At 37.9% G+C, this 15,113-nt stretch overlaps 2 protein-coding genes across 3 annotated transcripts; one reads left to right on the top strand and one right to left on the bottom strand.

Moving 5' to 3' along the window:
* Positions 1-2,365: 2,365 nt before the first annotated feature.
* Positions 2,366-6,364, bottom strand: LOC111883580 (uncharacterized). 2 transcript variants are annotated; one of them, XM_042902357.2, is made up of 2 exons: positions 6,053-6,364; positions 2,366-3,056 (listed from the first exon to the last, which is right to left on the bottom strand). In XM_042902357.2, the coding sequence occupies exon 2, from the start codon at positions 2,965-2,967 to the stop codon at positions 2,536-2,538; it is 432 nt and encodes a 143-aa protein (XP_042758291.1). In that variant the 5' UTR covers positions 2,968-3,056; positions 6,053-6,364; the 3' UTR covers positions 2,366-2,535. The 2 variants fall into 2 exon arrangements, with proteins under 2 accessions (XP_042758291.1, XP_023735675.1); XM_023879907.2 differs by having other exon boundaries at positions 6,013-6,364.
* A 6,615-nt stretch (positions 6,365-12,979) lies between these two features.
* On the top strand, positions 12,980-15,072 carry LOC111883567 (glycine-rich protein 5). Its single transcript, XM_023879887.2, has 5 exons — positions 12,980-13,126; positions 13,573-13,593; positions 13,702-13,811; positions 14,562-14,833; positions 14,882-15,072. Exons 1-5 carry the CDS (start codon positions 12,980-12,982, stop codon positions 15,070-15,072), a joined length of 741 nt encoding a protein of 246 aa, XP_023735655.2.
* The last annotated feature ends 41 nt before the right edge of the window (positions 15,073-15,113 follow it).

Raw genomic sequence — 15,113 nt, forward strand, 5'->3', positions numbered from 1 at the left:
AGACGTTGCGACATGTACAAGAAAGGCATGAATACTAACACATTTTGTGCGATAACCCTCCCATGTGGCATTTATTTCCCCGTCATCTCTTATGTGCACATATATACCTATTTTCAATGTGAATCTTTAAACACTTAAGGTAATCATTTTCACTTGATATACTTTAGGTGAATAGGTAATCCATTTTAAGGTGAATAAAATGGATCTATTTTCAAGATAAATTCATATAAATAAATCCATTTCGTATATCATGATAATATTTAAATTTAATGTTTTATATTTTTTAGTTATTTAATCAAAACTGAGTCTGTGAAATGAAGGAAAGAAAATATATAACCATTTGCATATAATTCAGAAAAAGTTTAGAAAAAGGAATAAAAGAAAGAGAAATAGTTAACTCTAAAAAGCTACATATCGACTTTAAGGATATTTTTTGCTCTCACTCCTGGTTTGCACAGTAATATTCTGTTTTGGAAAGACATGTGGTGCAATAATATTCCACTTCATCTCAAATTCCCTCATCTGTTCGCGCTAGTAACGGTTAAAAAACTGTTGATTGGAGGATAGATTTTCTAGTAACGGGTTTTCATGGATGTGGAGACATGAACCAACAGGTAGTATTGAACTGAATGAATTGTTGGAGCTATATTTGGACATTGGTAACATGACCATTGAGAAAAATTCCAAATATGGTTTCAGATTCCTTCTCAACCCCACGGGTGAATATATTGTGAAAACAATGAGAAATCTATTGGAATTAAAATTGATTCCGTTCAAAGGGCCGACAATTTGGTGGTCCAAGCTAATCCCTTTGAAAGTAAGTGGATTCATATGGAGAGCTGTGCTGGGAAGAATTCCAATGACATATACTTTGGCAACTAGGGGAATTAACATCCCCATAATTTTTGTCCTATGTATAATAAGGTGACAAAACTGTGGATCATATACGTGTTACATGTGAGTATTCTAGGGAGGTACAATATTGGATACTTAAATGGTGCGGAATTGAAGAGATTGGGTTCACCAATGTGAGGGAATTCATAGATTACTCGGCTATCTGGGGAAATTGTCCTAGGAAGAAATTAATACTAAACATGATGTTTCACTGTCTCATCTGGAATTTATGGCAAACCAGAAATGATAAGATCTTCAAGGGAATTGGAGTGCATCCGACGAAAATTGCAGACAATATTCTCTCTCTCTCTCTCTCTCTCTCTCTCTCTCTCTCTCTCTCTCTCTCTCTCTCTCTCTCTCTCTCTCTCTCTCTCTCTCTCTCTCTCTCTCTCTCTCTCTCTCTCTCTCTCTCTCTCTCTCTCTCTCTCTCTCTCTCTCTCTCTCTCTCTCTCTCTCTCTCTCGTATGTTTTGTGCAAGCACAAAGGTAGACTTGGTTGTAGGAATTGGATCGAGTGGAGTATCATTGTCTGTCACTCGTCTCTCATCTTAATCATGTTTATTTTTTTTCCTTTGTTATGTTTTTCTCGTTCACTTGCTCTGTTTTTGTTTGTATTGTTGATTTTTCGGTTGTTGTAGCTTCTTGCTATGTGTCTTCTTTAATGATATTTGTCTTTTCTAAAAAAAACATGGAGCTAATACGACAAATGTGAACCAAGGAAAACATATCATCCATCCTACTAAATTATTGCAAAAAAAAAAGAACAACATTCAAAAAGTATTTTTACGGTTAACTTTTTGTTAACTCAAATGTTTCATGGTTAAGTATTAAAACAAATTATTTTGCAAGTTAAACCGAACAAATTTCAACTGAATTTATTTTTGTTAGGGATTCAATTTACATAGTGTTTAAAACAAATAAAAGCCTCAATGATAATGAGAAAGACATTCTAGTGATGCTTAAACCACCAAAGAAGTTATTAACCTACAGTCGTTTGATGGATTGAGTGTTTGGGACTTTGGGGCGTTGAGCAAAATAATCGTTGGAGTCGGACCGATTTGGAACCAAATACGCAATTTGACTTGGTTTCCGGTTACTCTATATATATCTATAAATTCGGTTTCTATTTTTCGATTCCGCAAGGATCGAGCCCTATGCAGACGAAAATTATGGACTCGGTCCAGACGACTTGTCGTCGGTAAAGCTTATACCAACGACATGTGGTATGCAAAAGTGGTCTAGTTGATCTAGTTCTAGAAGCTTCTCTTAGTTCTATCACTCATCGGTAACTTTTAGGCATATATAAAATTTTATATTTTTATTACCAATTTTTCGTAAATAAATAAAATGGTATCTGGATGAATGTAGGCGATTCGTTATTTCTATCAAACTCAATAAAATGATAAAATCTTATTAATCGAGCTAGAATTACTCGGCTTGATTTGTTCGCCTTTGTATCCTGGATGGCTGCATGCATCAAATTTTACCAAAATAAATTATAATATGAAAACTGCATCGATCTGCATCACTGCAGCATGCATGGAAAAATTCTTATTTATCACAAATTTAGCTCCTTAATTAAGCTGATAACATCCATTAAAACACAAAATCCCTATGCTTGCAAAACACGCCGGACACATGCTTACGGCTGCCCATCCATACCTCCTCCACCAACACCACCGCTGCCAATCCCACCTAGACCACCGCCACCAATACCGGCGCCAATCCCCGCACCAATTCCCGCGTTACCCAATCCGGTGTTACCTGTTCCAATTCCACCACCAAGTCCAATGCTCCGGCCAAGCCCACCACCACCAAAACCTTGATCTCCGCCTATACCACCACTGCTACCAGCTACACCTCCACTTCCGAAACCCTGACCACCATTCGACCCACCACCTCCAAACACTCCACCGCCACCAAATCCTTGACCAAGACCCCCGGATCCGCCGCCGGGGCCACCAAGTCCGCCTCCCGGAATTCCAACACCAGGTCCGAAACTACCACCGATTCCACCGGCGACACCCGTATTCATCCCAGGAATTGCTCCTCCTAGAAGGCCACCACGACCCATGTTGGCTCCAGCTCCGATACCAAAGCTTCCAGATAAAGCATTTTCTTCCACCTCCGTTGCTGGAATCAACGCTAGCTTCCTGGTTGAGACTGCGGAAAGAAGAGCACCGGTGATCAAAAAATAGAGAACTTTACCTGAAAAAGATGACATTTTTGCACGCAATGTTTCTGGGGAAGAAAAACGATGCTTTTATAGAGGTTTTAAGTCGTATTGCATGCATGAACATTAAATGTTGATGCATAAAAGATGTCGTTGTCACAAAATTTAATTAACACTGGTCAACGAACTAAAATTAGTACTCGAATAGATAGTAAAAATATGACATTATTAATTATTGGCATGATTTAAAATCCCAACTACCTTTTGTCTTGGAAATACAAACTTAAATTATGAATTCCAAAGTTTAAGACGACGCGGTACGGGTCCAACGAGAAGCAACGGGGGGTGAGGTGGCACCCTTCAACGGCGTTATGACACGGGGAACACCGCCTCCCTGCTCGTTGCTTCTCGTCGAGGTGATTCTCGTTGGTGTGGCGACGGGAAGAAACGGAAGAAAATGACCGTTACACTTTGCAACGGTTTAAAAAAAAAGTTAATTATTAAAAAAAAACATTTTATCCTATAAATACTCTCATTTTATTAAAATTTTCACACACTTTCTCTTATCCTCTCTACATACTTTTAATTATCTTCAAAAAAAATATGGATCCTTTCGACTTGTCCGATGATTCAGATGACGATATTTTCTTTAGAATGATGTATTATTATTACACTACCGACCTACTACAACCAGACCCATCCCCGCTACTAACAAGACGTGCGATGTTAAACAGAAATCGCGAGGAAGGACACGAACATCTATATCGCGATTACTTTGCGGATATCTGTGTATACGGGGCGAAGGACTTCAAAAGAAGATTTCGTTTGAGTAGGGATGTGTTCTTGCGAATCGCCAACGCCTTGGAAAGCCGGTAGCATTTGTTTACTATATTCGACGATCAACGTTCTTGATCAGTCGCCAATATTCGACGATCTTTTGAATGGAAAAGCCCCGGATGCTCATTTCACGGTGAATGGAAACGAATACAAATATGGGTATTACCTTACAGATGGAATATATCCTCAGTATTCCACATTCGTGAAGGCATTCCGCCACCCGGTTGAAGAACGAGACAATTTTTTTAAGAGAAGACAAGAAGGAGCACGTAAGGATGTGGAACGTGCTTTTGGAGTGCTTAAGGCGAAGTGGCATATAGTCGAACATGCAGCACGACCATTGGATTTAGAAAATTTACGATATATCATGTATGCATGTATTATAATGCATAACATGGTAGTAGAAGATAAAGGGAGAAATATTGCACACTATATCCCAACAGAGTCCAGACACGTTCAGTTTCAACCAGAAACAACAGATTATTTGTATCGCGTTGTTGACATTCAAGACGCAAATAAACACAGACAACTTCGAAAGGATTTGGCGGATTATATCTTCTATGGTAACAATAACGATAACGAATAGCGTTGTCTTTTTTTTTTTTTTGAATTTGGATGTTATTTCTTTTTTTGTTTTTGGATATTATGTGTAATTTAGCCTTTATGTTAATTTTAATATTTAAAAATTTTTAATTTTTTTTATAATTTTGAAACATTATGTTTTATTTATTATTTATATTTAAAAAATATTTGTATCAATTTAAAAAAAAAAAATCGAAATAAATTATAAAATAGAAAAAAAAAAAAGTAACAAAAAAAATGAAATAGTAAAAATAAATAAATAAATAAATAAAAATATTTATTTTCAAAAAGTTGGTGTTGTATCTTAATGCATCTTGTTGTCCATTTCTCCACTTTGTGTCATAACACCATTAGCTTAGGTGACATATAAGGTGACACAACTTGATGTTGCACCTTGTTGCCTCACAACGTTGGCTTAATTTCTTGAACTGTTAATGACATCAACACTTGGTGGAAAAATACAAAAAATTTCCAACGAAAACAAATCAAATCGTCATAAATACTAGAATTAGTACTCGAATAATAGATAGTTTATTTTCAAATTTCATATATTAATAATATATATAACTTTCTTTTTTATATAAAAAATCATTGAAAAACCGTCGACCGTTTTTTACATGATCCCAGAATTAGAAATTTCATAAGCAACAAAACTAAAACATAAATGGATATATGAAATTAAAGTTTATTTATTTTGGTGAGGTAAAAAGTTTAATAGAAAGAAACGACAAAAGTGAGGTACAAAATCTTTTTGCATGGCAGTCTTCAGTTTGACCTTCCTGCTTCCATGCATCATCAACAGTGTCTGTGTGTTCATGAATGGTGAGTTTTTGAGGCCAATTAAATGAAACCCAAAACCAGTACTTGTTTTAAAGTTTACAGAGTAAATTACAGTTTTAGTCCCTACGTTTAGCACAAATTTGTAGCTTTGATCCTAATTTTGAAAATTTGACATGGATGATCATATGGTTGACATAAGTTGCATTTTGGTCCCAACAGAGTAGAGCCGTTAATTTTTTTTTAACCGGCGAGATTTTATTAACCAAGTTGAGCAAGGAGCCAAGCTGGAAAGAAAACTTAAAACAAAAACAGAATACAAAAAAGAAACAAAAGAAAAAAGACTCCAAATGACCAATACAATTCTATATTTTACTCATGAAGTTTAGCCATTCGAACTCCACCGAGATCACCGAATCTACCTTTAACATTTCAATAAGATGTGAGACTATAATCCTCGATGTTTATCTGGTTCAAGAAGTTACAGGGTATCAAGCAGATTGCAGCACCGATGAGTCCAATTGCAGATTCCCATTTTACCCCTATGTTTTATCCACCCATAAACCATAGACAAGAGTTTTCAACTGTCTACACGTATGCTAGCTATTAGACAGAGACAACTCATGAAGTTCATAGACTTCCAAGTTCTTTTTGCTTATTTTACTTTGTGATCAGATTTCAACTTTTTATTTTTGTTTATTTTACTTTGTTAGATAAAATGAGAGAAACAGAGAAGTGAAAGCGCCATACCTTTGAGCATATGAAAGAGAGATATGAGAGGAGTGCCTACCCCGGTGATGAATTCGTAGCACTCCGACGGGAAGAACAAAGGAAACAACGATGTTGTCTGGTCCGGCGTGTCACTTAGGAGAGAAAGATAGAGAACAAGAAAGCGACTAAAAGGAGATGACCAAACCCCGGTGATGGAGAGGGTGACTTTAGGGTTTCTTATTTTAAATCTTGAAGTCGCGAGTTAAAAATCAATCTTTTGGTATTTTCATAGAATTTGTTTTTTAATTTCCGATTTCTCAGTTGATAATGTTTATAATAATATGATGTTAGTTAGGACTTTTTTAGTTAAATTGGCTGATAAAAAAAATATAGAAGAGCCGATGAGTCTGATTCTTTTAAAATTAACTTGCATAATTATGGATAATACAAGCAGTTGATATTCAGAAGATAAAAACTTGGGGGGCCATGGCCCCCTAGCCCCTTCTAAGTTCCGCCCCTGAATGTCAATTTTAGATCAATATATTCCCTAATCAGGTCCACTCGGAATTTACCATCGGGGGATAATGTAAAACGTTAGGAGTCCCGTTCCCTGGAAAGTTCAGTCGAGTCGATAATCAAGTGAATTTGGGAGAGCTCGTCAGCCTCAAACAAAGTTGAAGGCTTTCTTTTCCAGGCTGCATTGAAATCATCATTGCAATTCCTTTCCGCTATATAGGCAGATTTGCATTTCTCCAAAATGAATAGGTGTGGGAATCGATCGAAGAGTGTTGAACTTCCAAACCATACATCCGTCCAAAAGCAAGTGTGTTCTCCATTACCTACATTCACAGAAAACATATTACTTGGAGCAATCCCAAGTGACTCTATATCACCCATTACCTTAACAATGTTACCCCAAACCATGTTTAAAGACTTTTTAGATAACGATGACAATGGCTTCCTATAGATGTTATGTATTCCCATAATGACAGTTTTCCATATCGAGTTCAGGGGACCTTTTAGCCTCTAGATCCATTTCATTAGAAGTGCACAATTTAGGGCACGTAAAGATCCCACACCAAGGCTTCTATTTTCTTTTTTGGCTTGTATTTTCTTCCAAGCTACCCAGTGGATTTTATTTTTTCCCTCATTTCCACCCAACAAGAATCTCCTTTGTGGTTTCTCCAATGTCAATCACTTCGATAGGTGCTTTAAATATGGAAAAGAAATAAAGTGGAAGACTTCCCATTACCGACTTCACAAGGGTGAGACGCATGCGGATAGAAAGAGTATTTGCATTTCCAAGAAGAAAACCTAACTTGAATATGATCAATAATAGGTTTCCAATTTTTAATGAGGTTCATATTGGCTCCTACCGGGACCCCCAAGTAGGTGAAAGGAAAAGCACATGCGTCACATTCAAGTAGACTAGCGCTAGATGTCAGTTCATGATCGGATACACCAATTCCAAACACCTTTGACTTAAAGAATTTTACTTTTAAACCAAAAGAAGCATGGAAACAACGAAGAACTCTAGCCAAGTTTTTAAGATTTCCTATCGTACATTCACCAAAAAACATCGTATCATCGGCGTAGAAGAGGTGAGAAAGGCTAGTATTACTCTTTGGGATGTTAATTCCATGAAATAGACCTTTATCCCAAGCATCCTTCATGGCGATATTTAGACCTTCCATAGCTATTATAAAAAGGAATGGGGAAAGTGGGCCTCTTTAACAGACCCCTTTAGTGAGGGGTAATTCCTTTGTAGGAGCACCATTTAACAACACTAAGGCACGGGCAAAAGCAAAACACCCTAAGATCCAACTTCTCCATTTAATTTCAAACCCCATTTGAGACACGACTGAGTCCAAATATCCCCAAGCCGTTACTGTCAGGTATTTTTGTCAAGTACAAGTAAAATGACAACTTACTTCTGTTTTCTCTCCCATGGTAGTTGTAAGGATGGTGAATTCATTTCAAAATTTTAAAAGTATGGCTATAAAACTCCAGATTTGTGCCAATCACAGTAAGATACCGAAACTAAAATTTACTCTATATAATCCTTTGATATTTGCTAATATATGTATAATTGGTAAAATACCATATAGTATATACTATAAAATTGCGGACGCATAACCTGCACCACATTAAATAAATTTAGAACAAATTATTGAAATCGTCCATGTGGTTTGAGTAAATTTCGTGTTGGGTCCCTAACGTTTTTGGCACTCAGACAGTCCCGAACATATTATTTTATTGTGTTTTTCGTCCCTTGCATATTACCCTTTGTATTTTCTCTTTCAGTTTTTTTATTTATTAATTAAAAAAATCAATTAATATACATGGGTCCCACCGTTACTCCTAACCCTACACAACAATCTCGCATTCTCTCTCATTCGCATTTCCTCATATTTGATAGAGAAAGTAACTTAGCCCCCCCCCCCCCCCCCCCCCCACGGCCACCGGAGATACCAAATCACGACCATCAATATCACCGAATCATGTCGGAACCACCAGATCGCCAGCGACAGAACCCACTAAAAACCCTTGGACATCCATCTGCTTCGTATTTCTTGACTCTTTCTTCTCGTCGCATCTATCTCTCTCATCGGAACTCGCTGAAAACCTTTGGACAACCTCCCAACGTCGATTTCTCTCTGCTCCGTCTTCCTCCTGTTAGTTTGTCTCAAACCACAATAGTAATAATCAAACAGAGAAAACAGGTTATGACAAAGCTTTAAGCTTTTCTTATTGAATTGAAACAGGAAAATTGACAATACATCACGTACATAATGCTAGTCTATTTAAACTAAAGAAATTGCATAAAAATAGGAACCGACTCCACTAGGCTTATGACCAAGACTTTCAAACACATAGTTTGATTTAGTCCACACTAAAACAAAGGACACGTGCAAATACTCTTTGTAACATGATTCTGAATTACTTCTCAATATTTTACCCCTTAATTTAGAGGCTCAAACCTTCTTGACTCCAATGAGACTTCACATCTCTTCATGTTTGACTATTCCCAGTGTCTTGGTGAGTATGTCAGCCTTTTGTTCCTTACTACTTACATGTCTCACTATTATTTCTCCATTCTCTATGCACTCACGAATGAAGTGAAACCTTATATCTATGTGCTTGCTCCTTCCATGAAAGACTGGGTTCTTCATGAGATCAAGGGATGAACGATTATCAACAGACAATGCTACAGGTGGCACATATTTCCCTTTAATTTCACCAAGAAGCCTTCGAAGCCAAAATTCCTTGGCAAGCTGCCAGAGTGGCTGCCATAAATTATGCTTTGCAAGAGGATAAAGCCACACATCTTTGTTTTTGTGAATCCCATGTAATCAAGTTCCCATTCACATAAAATGTCATGTGGTTACTATCCCCTGTATCTAGATAATACATACATGACTGGTTGAATGAGTTACCTTGTGATCTTAACTGTGGGGTCACATTCTCTTCTTTTAGGAACACTTTCTCACCATGTTCGAAAGTTGAAAAGAGTAAAGCATGCTCATTCTCACGATGATCTTGTATTGAATTACTTTCTTGATTCCTTTCTCTTCTTGGATTCTTGCATTTGGCTGCATAGTGTCCAAACTCTTGACAATTATAGCATTGGATTCCACTTTTGTCTTGACTACCAGATGTTTGATGATTTCCTTCCTTTTGATGGTATGAACCCCCTTTTCCACAACCACCACGGCCACCATTTTTCGCTCTACCATTGCCTCGACCACATGAGCTTCCAAAACCACCTCTATTCGACTTTTGTTTGGTGTCTCCCTCTGTTTTCGTCTTATTCCTCTCTGACCAATCCTTATGAGTCAAGAGAAGTTTTCTTTCATCGCTTTCTCCATGACCTTTCATCCTTTCTTCGTGGGCCTTCAATCTTTCAATCACCTCATCGACTGTCATTGTTGATCTAAGTCCCCAAATTGCTCCAACGTAGAGGAAGTTTGAAGAAACTTAGATGGCACCGCCCTTAGCAGCTTCTTCACCATATAGGACTCTTCTATGGTGTCTCCCAAAGTGCGCAAAGTACTTACTGTGTTGATCTCATTCACAGCAAACTCATCAACACCTTCTGTCTCCTTCATACTCGACGCCTTAAATTCAGTTTTTATGTAGCATCCCGACTCCCGGGTATAATATTTAATTAATTTGCATTCATGATGTTAGACCAACTCGACGAGTTGGATGCCCCAACTCGCCAAGTAGATGAGTTAATAGCCGCGTGATTTTTAGAGTTTACTCGACGAGTTGGAGGACCCAACTCGGCGAGTAGGAGCTGAGTGAGAAAACCCTAATTTTCAGGGTTTGTGTCCTATTTAAAGGACCTTAAGCCTTCATTTCTGCCTCCCTTATCATCTTAACACTCTGATAGAAACCCTAATCGAGTTATATCCTTGTGTGAGAGAAAGAAAGGCTAATATTTCATATTTTAGTGCATTTTGGAGGAAGATTGAGGAGCAAAAGGCTTGGGACGAGGGGGAGCTCTTGGATCTGATGTTCTTTCATTTCTAGCTTTTGTTTGAAGGTAAAAAGCTACCACCTTGATCATTGTTTGGTTAGATCTCTTTTCTAGGAAGTTTAGGGCCTTTTTCCATCCTTCTTTGAGTTCTGGAGTTGTTGAGCTTGCCATGGAGTTGAGACTTTAGATCTAGACAATACGAGGTCCCTTGAGCCCAAAGATCCAAGATTTATCAAGCTAGTGGCAAGCTTTTATGCATTAAACCCTATATAGAGCTTGTTTTGGCATTTCGATCCCTAGATGCCATGCTTGGACGTAAAGCTTGCAGCTTTACATGGTATTTCAGCCTTAGGAGGCTAGATCTAGAGTTTAGGACCTTATTTCTGCTTAGAATCGTCTGAATGAGAGTTAGTCTAGAGGGACTCGACGAGTGCATGAGCTAACTCGACGAGTCATCTAGGGTTTTCCCCAATAGTATGGACGCGCTACAACTCGGCGAGTTGAAGAGACAACTCGACGACTTGAGTTGGATTTTCCCGTTACTTTAGAGAAAACGATGGAACTCAATGAGTTGCATAGATGCACTCGACAAGTCGGGTCAACATGGACTGTTGACTCGGGTGTTGACTTTCGTTGACTTTTAGGGTTTGGTCAAGACATGAGTGAGGAAGACCAAAGAAGGGTAAAATAGTCTTTCACCCTTTCCAAGAGTAAGGAAAGAGGTTAGCCTAACTTGTAAGAGTTATAATTATAAAGTGTTAATTAGAGATGATTATATTATGTAGGTGGAGTCTAGACTGTTCGTGGGGTACTAGATCTACTTGCTTACTTACGAGGTGAGTCTTCTCACTATACTTACCTGAGCGGTAATACTATGTGACCGGAAGGTCTTATCTAAGTTATCGACCGGAGGGTCCTATGTGCTTATACTGAGTTATGTGATATTGTGCATTTTGTCTTTGCGATATATGCTATATTATTCTATGCCTTACTGAGTTAGGACCGGAGGGTCCAAACTGAGTTGTGAGATCGGAGGGTCTTCACTGAGATATAGGACTGGAGGGTCCAACCCGAGTTATGAGACCGGAGGGTCTTCACTGAGACACATGACCGAAGGGTCCACACCGAGCTGTGAGACCAGAGGGTCCTCACCGAGACGCATGACCGGAGGGTCCATGCCGAGCTATAGCCATGAGAGGCTTATTATTTGTGTATGTGGTATTTTGGGGAACTCACTAAGCTTCCTGCTTACCGTGTTGTGTGTTATGTGTTTCAGGTACTTCTCAGGATCGGTGGAAGGCGTCGGCTTGATTGTTCACACCTGTTCGAGATTATATTTGAGGATTATGGGATATTATCAGTTATTTTGTTGATTTGTGTTTTGACAATTGATACATTGGTGGTTTTTGAGAAATGTGACATTGAGTTTTATGTGATTTAAAAATGAAAATTTTGTTTGAAAATTTAGAGTGTTACATTTCAACGTCTGAATTCCTGTAGCCTTTACTCTATCTGCTCCCACGAACATTGTTTTTAATGCTTCCCAGGCTTTTTTAGTTGTTTTCTTCTCAGCCAAGGATAGTAGAAGGTCTTCTGGTATCCCTTGATAGATGGCTGCAAGTGTCATCTTATCCTTCTTTATTTCTACCATAGTATTTGATGTTCTAGGTTCCACTGCATCCCACACTCACTAGGCTTGCATGAAGACCCTCATTTTGATGGCCCATGTAGAGTAGTTACTTATTGATAGCATCGGATAATGGAGAGTGACCAAACCTTCTTTTTCATCATTACCATTGTTTCCTAGTCATATCTTTACGTGGTTGGTACTTTGGTATACACCAGGTTAAGCTCTGATACCAAGTGTTAGTTTCTCTCAAACCACAATGGTAATAATCAAACAGAGAAAACAGGTTATGTCAAAGCTTTAAGCTTTTCTTATTGAATTGAAACAGGGAAAGTAACAATACATCATGTAAACAATGCTAGTCTATTTAAACATAATAAATTGCATAAATATAGGAACGACTTCACTAGGCTTATGACTAGGACTTTCAAACACATAGTTTGATTTATTCCACACTAAAACAAAGGACATGTGCAAATACTCTTTGTAACATGCTTGTGAATTACTTCTCAATACCTCCGCTTTTGTCCCGATCAACTTGTTCATCTCCTTCCTGAACTAGATCTATTTGGCGGTGGTCGATGACAGTGGTGGTAGCAACATATCTAGATTTGGTGGTGGTAACTTAAGGTCACAATGGCGGTGTTGGCTTTAAGGTGGCAGTGGAATCAAATATGTATCTTCACTCTACTCTTTTGAACCACCTTCCCCTTTCAACCTACCTTCTAGATCTGCGTTTTTTTGAATCGTAGCTTGATGCGAAAGGCGGAGATGGCAACAGTGTGACAGACAACGGCTTCGGCTATAACTCTAGTAGTGGCAAAGATGGGCGTAGTTTGGTCGACGACTGACTGTTTATTGAAGTGGGTGGCACCAATGGGAATCCAAAGTAGTAGATGGTTGTAGGAAGATGGATGTATCTAGTTGACGGTGGTGTGACAAAGTCGATGACTCAGACAACAACTCCAGTGGTGGCTCATGTGATAGCTCGGGTGGTAGAGAGGAAGGAAGGTCAGTCGATGGAGAAGAATAAGAAGAAAGAGGCATATTAGGTTTATCTTTGTTACTGTTAGATGGGCCCACGTATATTAAATCATTTCTTTTAATAGGTTAATAACAAAGGAAATAAACAAACTGAAAAAAGATAATATTAAGGGCATCATAGTCATTTTGTATTAGATAGGGATTTACACCGTAACAAAATCAAAACCTAAAGGAGTACAAAAGAAAAAATAATGACTAAACGTGAAATTTTTGTAAATCATAAGGACAATTTCAGTAATTTGTTCCAAAATTTATAGAAATGCCCGGTGGATTATTGGAGCAATTATTTAGTCTCTATAGTTTTTAATTTAAAATAATTATATTTCTAGACCTATTGTTTTAATATGCATTAATTACGGGTTTAATCCTTATAGTCTTTAATTTCAGTTTTGGCAAATTTTAAGAAAGTTACTATAACATGTTTAACATATTAATTAATTGTAAGATTAAAGAACAACAAAGATCGGTATGTGTGCAACCCAACATAACATGTTTCATCTTGTACTAATCTAGCATGGTCCTTCCATTTTGTCACAAAGCTAAAAAAAATTAGATTTTAATAGTCACATTACAGGGGAGGAAAACCGATAATGAAGTAGGGTCCAAGACCAAAAATTCAAAAAACACAAGAATGACAAGATTCCCTGGTTCCCTAAAATTTCATAAGATAACCACAGTTTTGTAGTAATAAAATTTTAGTTTTTATCTTGGGACATTTAATCGACATCTTTATATTCAAAATACTATAGAACATGTATACTGTCGAAGGCAACCTGTTCACACGCAAAAAAAAAAAAAAAAAAAAAAAAAAAAAAAAAAAAAAAAAAATCTAAACCAAGAGCCTCTACTTTAGTAAACAATACAAAACAAAAAAAATATATATCACTCGTTGATTTTTAGATGTTTTTTTTAATATAAGATTTGTAATATTAGTATATTACTACTATGTATAATTATGATACCAGTAAATCATGATAAACACACACATTCGCATTCGCAACCAACTAAAGTCTAAATAAACAATCTTAATCTAATAAATAAGTCACTAGCAGATTGCAAGAAGAATGGTAATGAAATATATAATATTGGGAAATTGGGATATATAATTATATTATATATGCAAATAAAAGGTTTGGGCCAAATTTGAGTGGGGCAGTTAGTTTTAGTTGGAAACAAATTTGCTGGTATAACTATAAGTGTATGTATGGCCGATGGCGTACTACAGTTGTATGTATGTGTGGTTGAAGGCAATGTAGTCTTGTTAAACTCGTGGATTTTGTCAAAGAAACAGTTGGGGAAATGCAATTGGAAGATCCATCTATTTTTTGCACTTTGCATTTATTACTTAATTTTAAATTTAAATCTCTGTGGTTTTTGTTAGTGAATTGTACCGTACAAGTTTTTGTTGCATAATTTAACCTTGTATAAATGCAGCATCAACAATCCATCGATCTTCACATCTTCATCATCATTATCTCAGCTGAAAATGGCTTCTTCTAAATTCTTTCTTCTTCTTGTTTTTGGTGCTCTGGTTTGTACATCCTTGGCTCGGAAACTGAGTTCCAATGGCTCCAAGGGGACTCTTCGGGATGAGAAGAACTTCTACTCTGGTGTGCTTGGTGGTGGTGGATTCGGCGGCGGTGGTGGCGGTGGGTTAGGAGGTGGTGTTGGTGGTGGTTCTGGATTGGGAGGTGGTTTTGGTGGGGGTTCTGGATTAGGAGGTGGTGGTGGTGGTGGAGGGTTTGGTGGAGGAGGTGGTGGTGGATTGGGAGGCGGGTCTGGATTTGGAGGAGGAGCAGGTGGTGGTGTTGGAGGTGGTTCTGGGATTGGAGGGTTAAGTGGTGGCGGCGGCGGCGGTGGCGGTGGTGGTGGTGGACTTGGAGGTGGTTCTGGTGGAGGATTTGGTGCTGGTTCCGGTGGAGGTTTTGGTGGTGGATTGCCTTGAGTGCATGCATTTGTACGTATAATTACAATGTGCATGACATG

The sequence above is a fragment of the Lactuca sativa genome, chromosome 5, assembly GCF_002870075.4.
Source record: "Lactuca sativa cultivar Salinas chromosome 5, Lsat_Salinas_v11, whole genome shotgun sequence".
NCBI classification, from domain to species: Eukaryota; Viridiplantae; Streptophyta; class Magnoliopsida; order Asterales; family Asteraceae; genus Lactuca; species Lactuca sativa.